Below are 12,632 nucleotides of genomic sequence, written 5' to 3'. Positions count from 1 at the left end.
GACGTTTACCAGTTTTCAAGGATTATGAAATTCATGTGTTCATTGTAGAATATATAAAAACTTAAAATATACAACTCTGAAACCAAGCTTTTTTTCTGAGTACATAAATATGATTTTTTCTGAAATTGATATCTTTCTGCATTTTTCTATACCATTATAACATTTTTCTTTAAACCTTTTATTTTAAAATACTGGATTTATAGAAAAGTTAAACTTCTTTAGTGTGGTTGCATTCTCCATCTGTAATGTAGTTAAGTTAATTTGTTACTGTCTTTATTCTGTTTTTGATTGCTTCCCTTCCCTCCATATCTTTTTGGTTTTAATAGTTTAATTTTTTGGTCTGAAGGGTAATGTTGTGAAACAATACTGTGTTCTAAGAAAGAGAGTTATACAAAAAGATATACTCAGAGAACTGTCACTCTCTCTTCATCCCTGCTATACCATTCCTTTCTTCCTTCTCTTTACCTGAATAAACTGTGAGAGGTCTTTTTTTCTATCTTCAACCTTTAGAAGATGCTATACCTAAAAATAGTTTTATTTTTGGTAACTGGAAAGCACTCTAAACTTTCCAAGAGTATTTGTAACTGTCCCTATTGAGATTTTCTCAATATTTAATGTACACATAATGATAACTTTTAAGCTGATGTTCTTTTACTCCTGTTTTATAGCTAATATAGCAGCTTATCTGTGAACTTAACGTTTTTAGCAGACCTTCAACTTTGATCAACCGAAAAATTACAGGTTCACTATGTCTTTCTTTCCAACTAGTACTTCCTAATCATATCCATCTCATCACTTGTTTCCTAAACTGTTAGCCAAGAGATGGACACAATGATATATTTGTAAATTTAACCAGTGTTGAATACAGTGGGGTGTTGGATGCTAAATTTACTTAATTTCTATTGAGACTTTTATCCTATAGTTGCTACCTTCTTATTTTGATCATTATTTTAATTCTTATGCTTCCTGAATTTTTATCCTCTATTCATGAAGTTTGTTGAATCCCTGAATATCCTTAGGACCCTTCTTCATTTGATTTTAGAGTGATCTTTTTTACTACCTCCTGGACATTTCTATTTCGGGAATTTAAATGACAGCCCCTTAGATCAGTCCAAATATACATATTTTGCCTTACCTTTTAACACATAACACTATTCCCTTTGTAATTCGTTTGTGTTGCAGTGATCACAATTTGAGATTATGTAATTGAAACTTCATTGAAGGGCAGGGGTCATCTGTTTTATTCCCTAAAACTTACGTTGTGCTTCTCCTTAAGTTCCTGGCTCAACCTCATCTCCATAGATGATCTTGCTTTCAATCTTGATGGAAAAAAGCCGAAAAGACCAAACAAAGACTTTGGAGTTGAGAAGGAATCAGAAACAGTTCAGTGTGGCAGCTTTGCTCACAGAGGGAACTCGGAGGGTCACGGAGTGTTCTTAATACCTTTACTCTTCGGTTTTCCTAATGGGGAACTCCATGGCATCAAGAAAGAGTGTTCCTTGAAGATTTGAGGAAATTTTATTATTTTATGATGTCAGGTAAATGAGGTGTATTGATAGCAAAAATTGAGGGATCTTAAGCTTTGATGTATTCTCTGGACAGTAAGTAGTGTTTTGTATTAGCTCCATTGGTTTTCATGTATCCTCATTGTCTGCTCCTTCTCAAGTTCCTTTGGTTGTCCACAGGATTATCTTAGTCCTGACTGGGTAATTACATCTTTTCCGTTTGACTTCAGTGCTGCTACTTGGTTGACTACTCAAGAGCCATCTTGAACTCCGCCCCCACTTCTCCCTAACCTTCTAACTGGTTTCCCTTTCTCAAATCATTTTCCCATTACAGCCTTCAGAATGAATTCTGATTATGTCATTTGATTGTCAAAAATTCTTTAGTGTCTTCCGTTTGAGTTTAAAGTCATTGGCATTATATTATAAAGCCCATTGTGATCTGATACCCTTGCACCTTCTCTCCTTTCCCTCTCTCCCTGTTCCACAAATTGTACAACTTAGTCATTTCAAAGCCAGCATCATGTGTAGCAGCACACAATCTTGCTGACGTGCTGTTTCTTCTGAAACATCTTTCTCCACTCTTTTCGTGGACATCCTTCACGCTCGAACTCAAAACGGTCGCTGTTTCAGGGAATAGGTCTCTGATCTTCACAGCAGACACAGTCCTTTTGCATCTTCCATAACAGCTCTTATCTATTTGGTGCAAAAGTTAATTTATTTTGGTGCAAAAAGCTCTTATCTTTTGATGCTATTTTAATGGCAAAAGCTGCAATTATTTTTGCACCAACTTAAATACCATTTATTTAGTGTTCTCAGCTGCTTCTTTGAGCCCCTAGGCAGGAAGAGGGATCTATTTTTGGCCTCCCCAACACTTACTGTATCTGATACATGTTTGTTGAATGAATGAATGAATGAATGATACATGGATTGTTTTTGAAATTACAGCCGTAAGGATAGTAAAATTTAACTGGCTGTGTATTTAGATAATGTTGAGTTCTTCATTTGGAGTATACTTTGTATCTTCTTTTGGATTTGTTCTTCCAGTTATAGGCTCATCCTGTCTTGTCAGTTCTTGTGCCCTCCTGTCTTTCCCCATTCAGTAATCAGTCCTAAAGGACAGTGAAACTGCCTAGAACTAGGATCTGAAGTTTTGGCAGGAAGCCCTTCAGAGTTGGTGATCTGAGTAGTGTCTTTGCCAGCTGGAGCTTAGAACAAAGAAACTAAACAAACTCTTGGCAGATTCTGAAATACAGCTTTTTGCTTCTTCAGAAATTGTGATTCTAGTCAGTTGATGCTTAGAAATGTGCACAGAACTCAGAATCCAGCAACCATGAATTGCAGTCACTTTTGATGCCTGCAGTGCTTCACTAATTACTGAATTTGTAGCTGTTCATTGGAATTATAGTCTAATAGAATTTTGGAGCTAGAAAAGTCTGTTCATTTGCGATAATTTCACCCATTTCCCTAATTGTATAGGTGAGGAAAATTAAGATCATGTTTCTAGTTGATGATACCTTTGGGCTCTGGTCTCCTTATGCTTGGTCTAGTTCATTTCCTGTTTACCAACATCTGTCTGAGTTATTAGGGAATGGCAGTGCTAGAATCATGCTTAGAGGAATAATACATTTTTCCCCTTGATCTCCTACAAGCCTAAATGTCTTGAGCCTGAGACTGGTAATTTACCGGAAGCTTTTTGTGCAAGTTAGCAATTATCTATCTCTTGTGTATTTTTGAAATGAGAAAATGACAAGCAAGTTTACGATAAGGATATTAAGTTTTAAAAATATTTTATAAGTAATAGATGAATGTGATTAAAAGTGCAAAGGGCTTCCAGTGAAAAAGTGCAAAGGGCTCCCAGTGAAAAGTGATACTCCTCCCACCTGGTTTTCCTTTCTCCACCCCAGAAGCCATGCGTTTCTTAGGTATTCTTCCAAAGGAACCTCCCCACCCCTTGCTTTTCTAAAGAATTAAAATTCTCAGTCGTTAGTGAACATTTTTTCTTTATGGAATGCTCATGAAAATAGTGGTTAATAAATTTACTGGTACTAAAAATGTCTTTTATCAATTTTAGCTTTGATTTCTGAGTGATTTACTAGAAGGATTTCTTAGTTTTTCCCCAGCATTTTATTATGGTCACTTTCAAACACATAGCAAGATTGAAAGAAGTCTACCATGGATACCTGAATCCCAACCACTAAGGTTCTACCATTATCATTTTACTGTATTTGTATTATTACATATTTATGTGTTTGTGCATCTGTCCATTCCTCAGTTCATTCAGAACTCCTCATCAGGACTGTCTGGTTATAGAAACAACCATGGATGGAATTTGCTGCTTTTGCCACAGAAGCAAATGAAAGGCTAGAGAATGGAGAGAAATGACATGGTCCATGATTTAAACTGGGAATATATTTTTCTGTTGTTTTTTAAAAAAGATAAGGAGTGGTAAAACATAGTAACTCACTTATATTATGGATTAAGTTGGTTTAGTGGCTGGTCAAGAGCCTAACCACTTCTTTTGATGTTTCATTCTCAATTACTTCTACATAGGTCTTCCTTCAGGTAAATCAAGCTATATTTGATGTTTAACAGAGAAGTTTGTTGAGATGTGTACTTTTCCAGTCCTCCAAAGAAAAACTATATTGATTTTGATATGGAATGGTGAGGACAATTATGTTTTAGTATTTTAGTCTTCTCCCTTGGACAAAGTAAGTTTCTGGAGACTGTACATTAAGACCTTAATGTGCCAGGAGTGGTGGCTCACGCCTGTAATCCCAGCACTTTGGGAGGCAGAGGCAGGCAGATCACGAGGTCGGGAGATGGAGACCATCCTGGCTAACACGGTGAAACCCCATCTCTACTAAAAATACAAAAAGATTAGCCAGGCATAGTGGCGGGTGCCTGTAGTCCCAGCTACTCGAGAGGCTGAGGCAGGAGAATGGCGTGAACCTGGGAGGCGGAGCTTGCAGTGAGCCACTGCCCTCCAGCCTGGACGACAGAGGGAGACTCCGTCTCAAAAATAAATAAATAAATAAGACCTTAATGTATAAATTGCTAACAGGAGAATAAACATTTTTTATAATTAACAATAAGAACGTTAATTCTCTTAAACATTATTTGATTTTCCTAAAAGCCAAGTGAAAAACAGATACAGATGCTTCTCAACTCACTTAGAACAATGTCCTGATTAAACTCTTCATAAGTTGAAAGTATTTTAAGTCAAAAATGCATTTAATACACCCAACGTACCCAATATCATAAGCTTAGCCCAGCCTACCTTAACCATGCTCAGAACGCTTACATTTGCGTATAGTTGTGCAAAGTTATCTAACACAAAAGCTTACTTTACAGTAAAGTGTTGAATATCTCATATAATTTCTTGAATACTGTAGTGGAAATGAAAAGCAATGGTTGTATGGGTACCATCGTCAAGTCAGAAAATCAAGCTGACCCATCCTAAGTCAGGACTGTCTGTATTTGAAATGTCGAATAGGAATGAGATTTGGTGAATATGGTTTGAAATACATTGCCAGTTTGTTCTGATGGGGAATGGAGAAAGGAAGATAAAACACCTGATAGAAAAATGTCACCCACAGTCCTTTTACTTTGAAGATGATAAACAGTGTTAACATTTTATCCTTTCAGCCTTTATTCCCTACTAATGTTTAAACAAAATTAGGATAACCATGTACACACTGTTTTACAACCTGCTCCCCCCTTTATGTTAAATAATTTTTCCCATTTGATTAACATCATCTTACAAAATGGAAAACTGTATTCATTAAGACCTTAGAGAGGATGATTAACTTTCTTACCATAGAGTGTGTCATCAAGGAGAGTTAAGTGCATGTTATCACATCACTTGCGGTTTGGACTGATAGGAAAAAGATTAAAAAGGCAGTAAAACAATGTCACTGGTTAATGAAATAGATCAAGAAAAGATGAGCTGAGAGCTATGCAGGCAGTTCTCATTCTTAATATCAGCTGAGATTGGACAAACTGGCAACTATTGCAGATACTTTTATCATGTATACGTTAGTGGGACTGTTGATGTTTAGCTGATTTACTCATACTATTGTTGCTTCTCAGGGATGGAAGAATTTTTTTTTTAATGCGTTATCCCAGTCAATGTTTGTTTAAAAAAAACAAAAACAAAAAAAACAGCTTTGTTTCCCGTAGAGGTCTCATTAAAGGGAGGTTTTGCTGCACTGGAAGATTGAAACAAAACGCTGGTGAGGTTGGCAGTTCTTATCTATGGGAGTGAACAGAGAGATCCTTTCTCTCTCCTCTCATTCATCTGGCAGGATAGTTAATCTAGTCGCTTTGAATTTAGGGAAGCAGGCTGGGACTTACTTTCTAAAATGGCATTCATCTTCAATTAAAGTCGCTGTGGGAAAGGAGAGATTGGGCCCATGGCACCTTGATAGGCGTGTTCTCATGATGCTAATAACAGCAGTAAGAGAAGACAGACCTCACCTATGAAATAGGCATTATATGGTGTGACTAGTGGTCTGAGAGTGTCATGCTTAGCCTTCTCCCATTTTACTTTACCTTTTGATAACTCTGAAGAATCTTTTTAAAATTTACTTGTAAATACATTTTAGGAGTCCCAATTTCGTAAAATGGTAACGTTAAGAGAGACTGAAATATTTTAAGTCTCCAAGAGTAGTTAACCCCATTTAAAAGAAATTTATTTTGAATTCTTTACTGCTGATTCCTTAGATCAAGCTTGTCCAACCCGTGGTTCACAGGTCGCATGCGGCCCAACACAAATTCGTAAATTTTCCTAAAACTTTAGGAGATGGGTTTTTTTTGCGATTTTTTTTTTTTTTTTTTTTTTTTAAAGCTCATCAGCTTTCATTAGTGTTAGTGTATTTTATGTGTGGCCCAAGACAATTCTTCTTCTTTCAGTGTGGCCTAGGGAAGCCAAAAGATTGGACACCCCTGCCTTAGATAATAATTTATTTTCCTCTCTAGTGAGAGGCTCATGACAAGAGGTAAAACTGAAGTACACTATAATTTGGGTGGGACCTGTATTGGAGCTCATATCGCTTTTATTTTATAATGATGCTTGGGGGAGTTTGGGAGATTGTTCTTTTTTGTTTTTGTTTCTTGTGTGTGTCTACGTGTGTGATACATACACTAGAAAAGCTGTTCTTTTTCTTTTGGTTATAAGTGAAGCTTGAGAAGGTAATTCTGTAGCAAAACTGAAACTAGGTAGAACAGTCATGTTTGTGACCTTAAAGCCGCCATTTGCCAAACCTAGCAGTGGTTTTATCTGTTTTCCTGTAACATGTATATTTATAATTACTGTGTTCAGAGGCATTTCTCTTCCTTTGTAAAACATAAGAGATGCTTTTAAATGTCTACATGCCGTTAGGTATTTTGAGATAATACCGCTCCAGTTTTTACTCTTTTCTATCGAATATTAAGTGCAAAGGTGCAGAGTTAGCTTGAATACTGATTTCAGTCGCATGAAATGAATGTAGAGCAGCTGTGTCCAAATTAAGTTAAAAACAAAGGAAGTTCCTGTGTGTCGTTTCCTGTCTCTTAAAAGCAAACAAAAAACTTTCCATAATTATTAAGGTCCTTTCAGGGTATCTCTAATATTAACAGTGTGAATTTTGGTGTTTCAATATGCTGAATTGTTGGATGTTCTTGCTCACCTTATTAAGGACATTTTCTTAAAAGGTAAATGATTTATTTTTCTTTTCCTTTATCAGAGCACAGCAATGGAGGAAACAGCTATATGGGAACAACATACAGTGACGCTTCACAGGGTAAGTTTGTGTTGCAGTAAATAATCTGTGTATAACTCAGGATACTGGCAGCTTGGAAAACAATGGAGGAAAGCCAGATGTCAGGAAGCCAGAGGAAGGAGGAAACTTTTTCTATATTCTTTTGTTTAAAATTAGAGTTAAAATAATTTTTTATTAAGGTCAAAAGTGAGCATGATTACTTTTTCATATATCCTTTTGAGTATTTGCTGCTTTTATTCCTGACTTAAAAAGTAAGTGATATGCTTTTTAAGTTTTTGAGTGATCAGATAAAAGACTCTGTATATTAGTATAAATTATTATAAACTGCTTCAACCTTTCTGAGTATATATGCATGCATTGTGGGAGTGAAGTTAGAAATTAAACCGGTTGTATGCATAATAAAATCCTAAAAGATACTTAATTGATTTCAACCATGTTGACCCAAGCTGTTGCTTAAACAATTGCAGATGCGAGAAGAGAGATGAGTAGTAGTAAGAGATGAGGTCTTACTTGGTGGGACTAAGAGCTTTGTCTGAAGTGAGACTGCTATCAATTTGAATTCTAGTTCTTCCTTTCTCTTGCTTTAGAAATGGGGAAGTGATTCAGTCACCTTCGAAAGCCTTGATTTTCCCAAGTTTAAAATGGAACAAATTGACACCAGTTCATGCTTTACCAATTTGTAAAGTTAAGTGCCTCTCAAAATTCTCTTTCCTCTCTTTGAAGAGAACTGAATCTACTGATTACTCCCTTTCTTAGAGAATGTATGGAAAGAGAGAATATTTAAATATTGACCTTGCACTTTACACTTACTATTTCTACCAGCTGTATCCATTAGTAGGAAGATGGAAAGGGAAAAGAGTCATGTTCCTGGACTCTGCCCCTGATTATCTCACGAATGTTTGGATCTGCACATAGTAGATAATGGGTAAATTAATTATTAAGAAATAGTGGTTTTTGGCCAGGTGAGGTGGCTCACGTCTGTAATCCCAGCACTTTGGGAGGCCGAGTCAGATAGATCACGAGGTCAGGAGATCGAGACCATCCTGGATAACACAGTGAAACCCTGTCTCTACTAAAAATACAAAAAAATTAGCCAGGCATAGTGGCGGGTGCCTGTAGTCCCAGCTACTCGGGAGGCTAAGGCAGGAGAATGGCGTGAACCTGGGAGGCGGAGTTTGCAGTGAGCTGAGATCGTGCCACTGCACTCCAGCCTTGGCGACAGAGCAAGATTCCCTCTCAAAAAACTTTATAGTCAACTTTGTAATGTTTCATTATTAAATGGTGAAGAAAATCATTAAATAATACTAACCTTAACTTTCATAAACCTGCAATATGGCCTCCCTTTGTTTGAAAAGTATTGATAGGCAGCATATTTAAATCAGATACATATGATTAAACATATAAAATAACTTTTTACCTTATGACTGGTGGTGATGTCAATGATTTGCTATTATTTTTATCACATTACGTTTGTTCTTATTAAGACTTTCATTGTTTTTATTGGTATAATTTACATATAGTAAAATTGACCCTTAGTGTACAGTTCTGAGTTTTGACAAGCGTACACAGTCATGTAACCACCACAATTAAAATACAAGACAACTTCAATACAAAAACTTTCCCTTACACCTATTTTTAATCATCCCTGTGCCCTCACCTCCACTTAACCAATGATATGGTTTCTTTTTGTACTTTTTTGCCTTTTCTAGAATGTCATATAAATGGACTCATATAACATGTAGCCTTTTGAGACTGACTTCTTACACGTAGCCTAATGTATTTGAGATTTCGCCATGATGTTATTCTATCAGTAGTTTCTCTTATTGCAGAGTAGCATTTCATTGTATGAATGTATAATTGTGTGTCCATTCTCCAGCTGTGGTATATTTGGGTTTTACAGTTTCCATTGATTATGAACAAACCTCCTTTAGTGTACAGATTTTTGTATGAACATAACTTTTTATTTCTTTTGGGTAAATACTTAGGAAAAGACTTGGCTGTGGGTCCCATGGTAACAAGTTTTAAAGAAATGGTCAAACTATACCATCTAACACCGCCACTGGCAGTGTATAAGAGCTCCAGTTGTTCTGTGTCCTCATCAGCACTTGATACGGGTTGAGCATCCCAAATCTGAAATCTAAAATGCGAAATTCACAACTTTTTGGTGATGACGTCATGTTTAAAAGAAATGCTCGTTGGAACATTCTGAATTTTGGATTTTCAGATTATGAATGCCAAACTGGTAAGTGTAATGCAAGTATTCCCAAATCCAAAACATTTGAAATCTGAAACACTTCTGGTCCCAAGCATTTCAGGTAAAGGATATTCAATCCGTATTGTGAGATTTGAAAAGAAAAAAAAAAAGGCTGCACACGGTGGCTCACGCCTGTAATCCCAGCAATTTGGGAGGCAGAGGCTGGTGGGTTACCTGAGGCCAGGAGTTCGAGACCAGCCTGGCCAATATGGTGAAACCTCATCTCTACTAAAAATATAAAAATTAGCCAGACATGATGGCCCACGCCTGTAGTCCCAGCTACTTGGGAGGCTGAGGCAGGAGAATTGCTTGAACCCAGGAGACAGAGGTTGCAATGAGCCGAGGTTGCGCCATTGCACTCCATCCTGGGCAACAGAGCAAGACAAACTGCCATTCAATGTGTACCTAGTGGTATCACATGTGGTTTTAGTCTGCTTATCTCTAAAGACTCATGATCTCTTGATGTGCTCATTTGTTACCCATATATCTTTGGTAAAATGTATTCAAATCTTTTGCCCATTTTTAATTGGGCTTTTCTTATTGAGGTTTTATAACCTTGTGGCAAAATACAACATAGACTTCACGTATTCCAGTCTGTTGCCCATTTTTAAGCCCTATGTTGCTTGTTTTTTAGTTGTTGAGTTGCAGTAGTCTTTATATATTTTGGATATTAGCCAGTTATTAAATATATGATTTGTAAATATTTTTTTCCTTTCAATGGATTGCCTTTTTACTCTGTGATTGTTCTTTTTGGTACACAGAAGTTACTGAGTTTTGAGAGGTTTTTTTTTGGTTTTTGATTTATTCATTTATTTATTTATTTACGTATTCAGGATACAGGTTCTTTATCAGGTATTATTTTGTAAATATTTTTTTCCCATTCTGTGATTTGCCTTTTCTTTCTCATAATGACAGTATCTTTTGCAGTACATGCTTTAAGTTTTGATAAAGCTCTGGCCAGGTATAGGGGCTCACGCCTGTAATCCCAGCACTTTGGGAGGCCGAGTCAGGCGAATCACTTGAGGCCAGGAATTTGAGACCAGCCTGGCCAACATGGTGAAAGCCCATCTCTACTAAAAATACAAAAATTAGCTAGGAATGTTGGCATGTGCCTATAGTCCCAGGTACTCGGGAGGCTGAGGCAGGAGAATCGCTTGATCCCAGGAGGCAGAGGTTGCAGTGACCTGAGATCATGCCACTGCACTTCAGCCTGGGTGACAGAGTAAGACTCCGTCTCAAAAGGAAAGATAGAAAAATTTTTGATAAAGTCCAGTTTGTTAATTTTTGCTTTTATCAATCATGCTTTTGGTTTTGTATCTCAGAAATCTTTGCCAAACCCAAAATCAAAAAGTTTTTCCTCTGTTTTCCTTTAAAAGTTTTATTTCTGTTAATTCTGTTTGTGCCATGAGATACGGGCAGAGAGTTTTTTTTTGTTCATATAGATGTCCAGTATTTATTTTGAAGAAGCATTTTGTTTGAAAGGTTACACTTTGGCTGTTTAGTTGCCTCTCTCCCTTTGTCAAAAATAAATTGACCATGTATTTCTGGACTCCCTTGTCTGGTCCGTTGATCTGTGTGTCTGCCTTTTTTACCATCTACTTCTGTATCTATTACTGTAGCTTTATATTAAATGTGGAAATCAGGTAGGGCAAATCCTTCAAATACTTTAAAAAATTATTTTGGCTATTCTAGCTCCTTTGCCTTTCTGTATAAATTTTAGAATAATTTTGTCAACTTTTATCTTCCTTCCATCAAAGAAAATAAAACCTGCTGGGATTTATTGGGATTGCATTTGAATCTACAAATCATGGGAGAGAATTAACATTTTAACAATATTGAATATTCCAAACTCTGAATATAATGTTATCTCCTCATTGTTTTATTTCTTTAATGTATTGTAGTTTTTGGCAAATAGATCCTGCACACATTTTGTTAGGTTTATAGTTAAATATGTCATGTTTCTTGGTGCTATTGTAAATAGTTTTTTTTTTTTTACTTCAATATTTGATTGTTCACTGTTACTGTGTAGAAATGCAGTTTGTTTGTTTGTTTTTTAATAGCAACCTTGCAGTCTTAAAATTACTAGTTGTAGGAACTTTCTTGTGTAGATTCCTTGGTGTTTTCCTATGTGTAGGCAGTCATGTCATCTGTGTATAGAGGCAGTTTTTTCCCTCCTTTTGAATGCTCTTTATTTCTTTTTCTTGTCTTCTTGCACTAGCTTGAACTTTCAGGATGTTGTTAATTAGGAATGGTGAGTAGGCATACTTACCTTACTCCTAATACTGGGTAAAAGCTGTCTTTCATCAGTAAGTGTTTTTTTGGTTGATGCCTTTTGTCAGGTTAAGGAAGTTCCCTTGTATTTTTGTTTTGCCATTTGTTAGATTGAGGAAGTTCCCTGTATCTGGTGCTAGAGTTTTCTTTGTGGGAAGGGTTTTCATTACAAATCCAGTTTCTTTAACTTTGTATATAAATATTCAGGTTATGTGTTTCTTCCTTGTTACAGTTTTGTTTTGTGTTTTGGTAGGTTGTATCTTTTTTTTTTTTTTTTTTTTTTTGAGACAGTCTTGCTCTATCACCCAAGCTGGAATGCAGTGGTATGATCTCGGCTCACTGCAGCCTCTGGGGTTGAAGCGCTTTTCCTGCCTCAGCCTCTCGAGTAGCTAGGACTATAAGCATGCGCCACCAGACCTGGCTAGTTTTTGTGTTTTTAGTAGAGCTGGTGTTTCACCAGGTTGGCTGGGCTGGTCTTGAACTCCTGTCCTCAGGCAGTCCTTCCACCTCAGCCTCCCAAAGTGTTGGGATTACAGGTGCGAGCCATAGTGCCTGACCGGTAGTATCTTTCAAAATATTTGTCTTTATCATGTAAGTTGTTAAAATTACGAGCATAACATTGTTCATACTATTCCCTTATTTTTAATTTTGGATTTTGGATGGTTCTGTAAGGCTGTTTTGTTTTGTTTCATTATTTATATTGGTAATTTGTGTCTTATTTCTTTGTCAGTCTGGCTAGAGGTCTGACAATTTTATTGATCTTTTCAAAATACCTGCTTTTGTTTTCGTTGATACTCTTTATTCTGTTTTCTGTTTCATTGATTTCTGCTCTTATTTTAATAT

The 12,632-nt window shown here is 36.4% G+C and overlaps 1 protein-coding gene across 13 annotated transcripts in view; it reads left to right on the top strand.

The window, feature by feature from the left end:
* LOC105497535 (tight junction protein 1) overlaps positions 1-12,632 on the top strand; it is a 364,046-nt gene that overhangs the window by 251,943 nt on the left and 99,471 nt on the right. For all 13 annotated transcript variants that reach the window (XM_071067225.1, XM_071067227.1, XM_071067223.1 and 10 more), the window contains one exon: positions 7,229-7,285. In XM_071067225.1, coding sequence (XP_070923326.1) covers positions 7,238-7,285 — 48 coding nt within the window. In that variant the 5' untranslated portion in view covers positions 7,229-7,237. The remainder of the gene's footprint in view (positions 1-7,228; positions 7,286-12,632) is intronic.

Source organism: Macaca nemestrina, chromosome 7 (assembly GCF_043159975.1).
Source record: "Macaca nemestrina isolate mMacNem1 chromosome 7, mMacNem.hap1, whole genome shotgun sequence".
NCBI classification, from domain to species: domain Eukaryota; kingdom Metazoa; phylum Chordata; class Mammalia; order Primates; family Cercopithecidae; genus Macaca; species Macaca nemestrina.
This window is presented reverse-complemented; position numbering and strand designations above follow the sequence as displayed.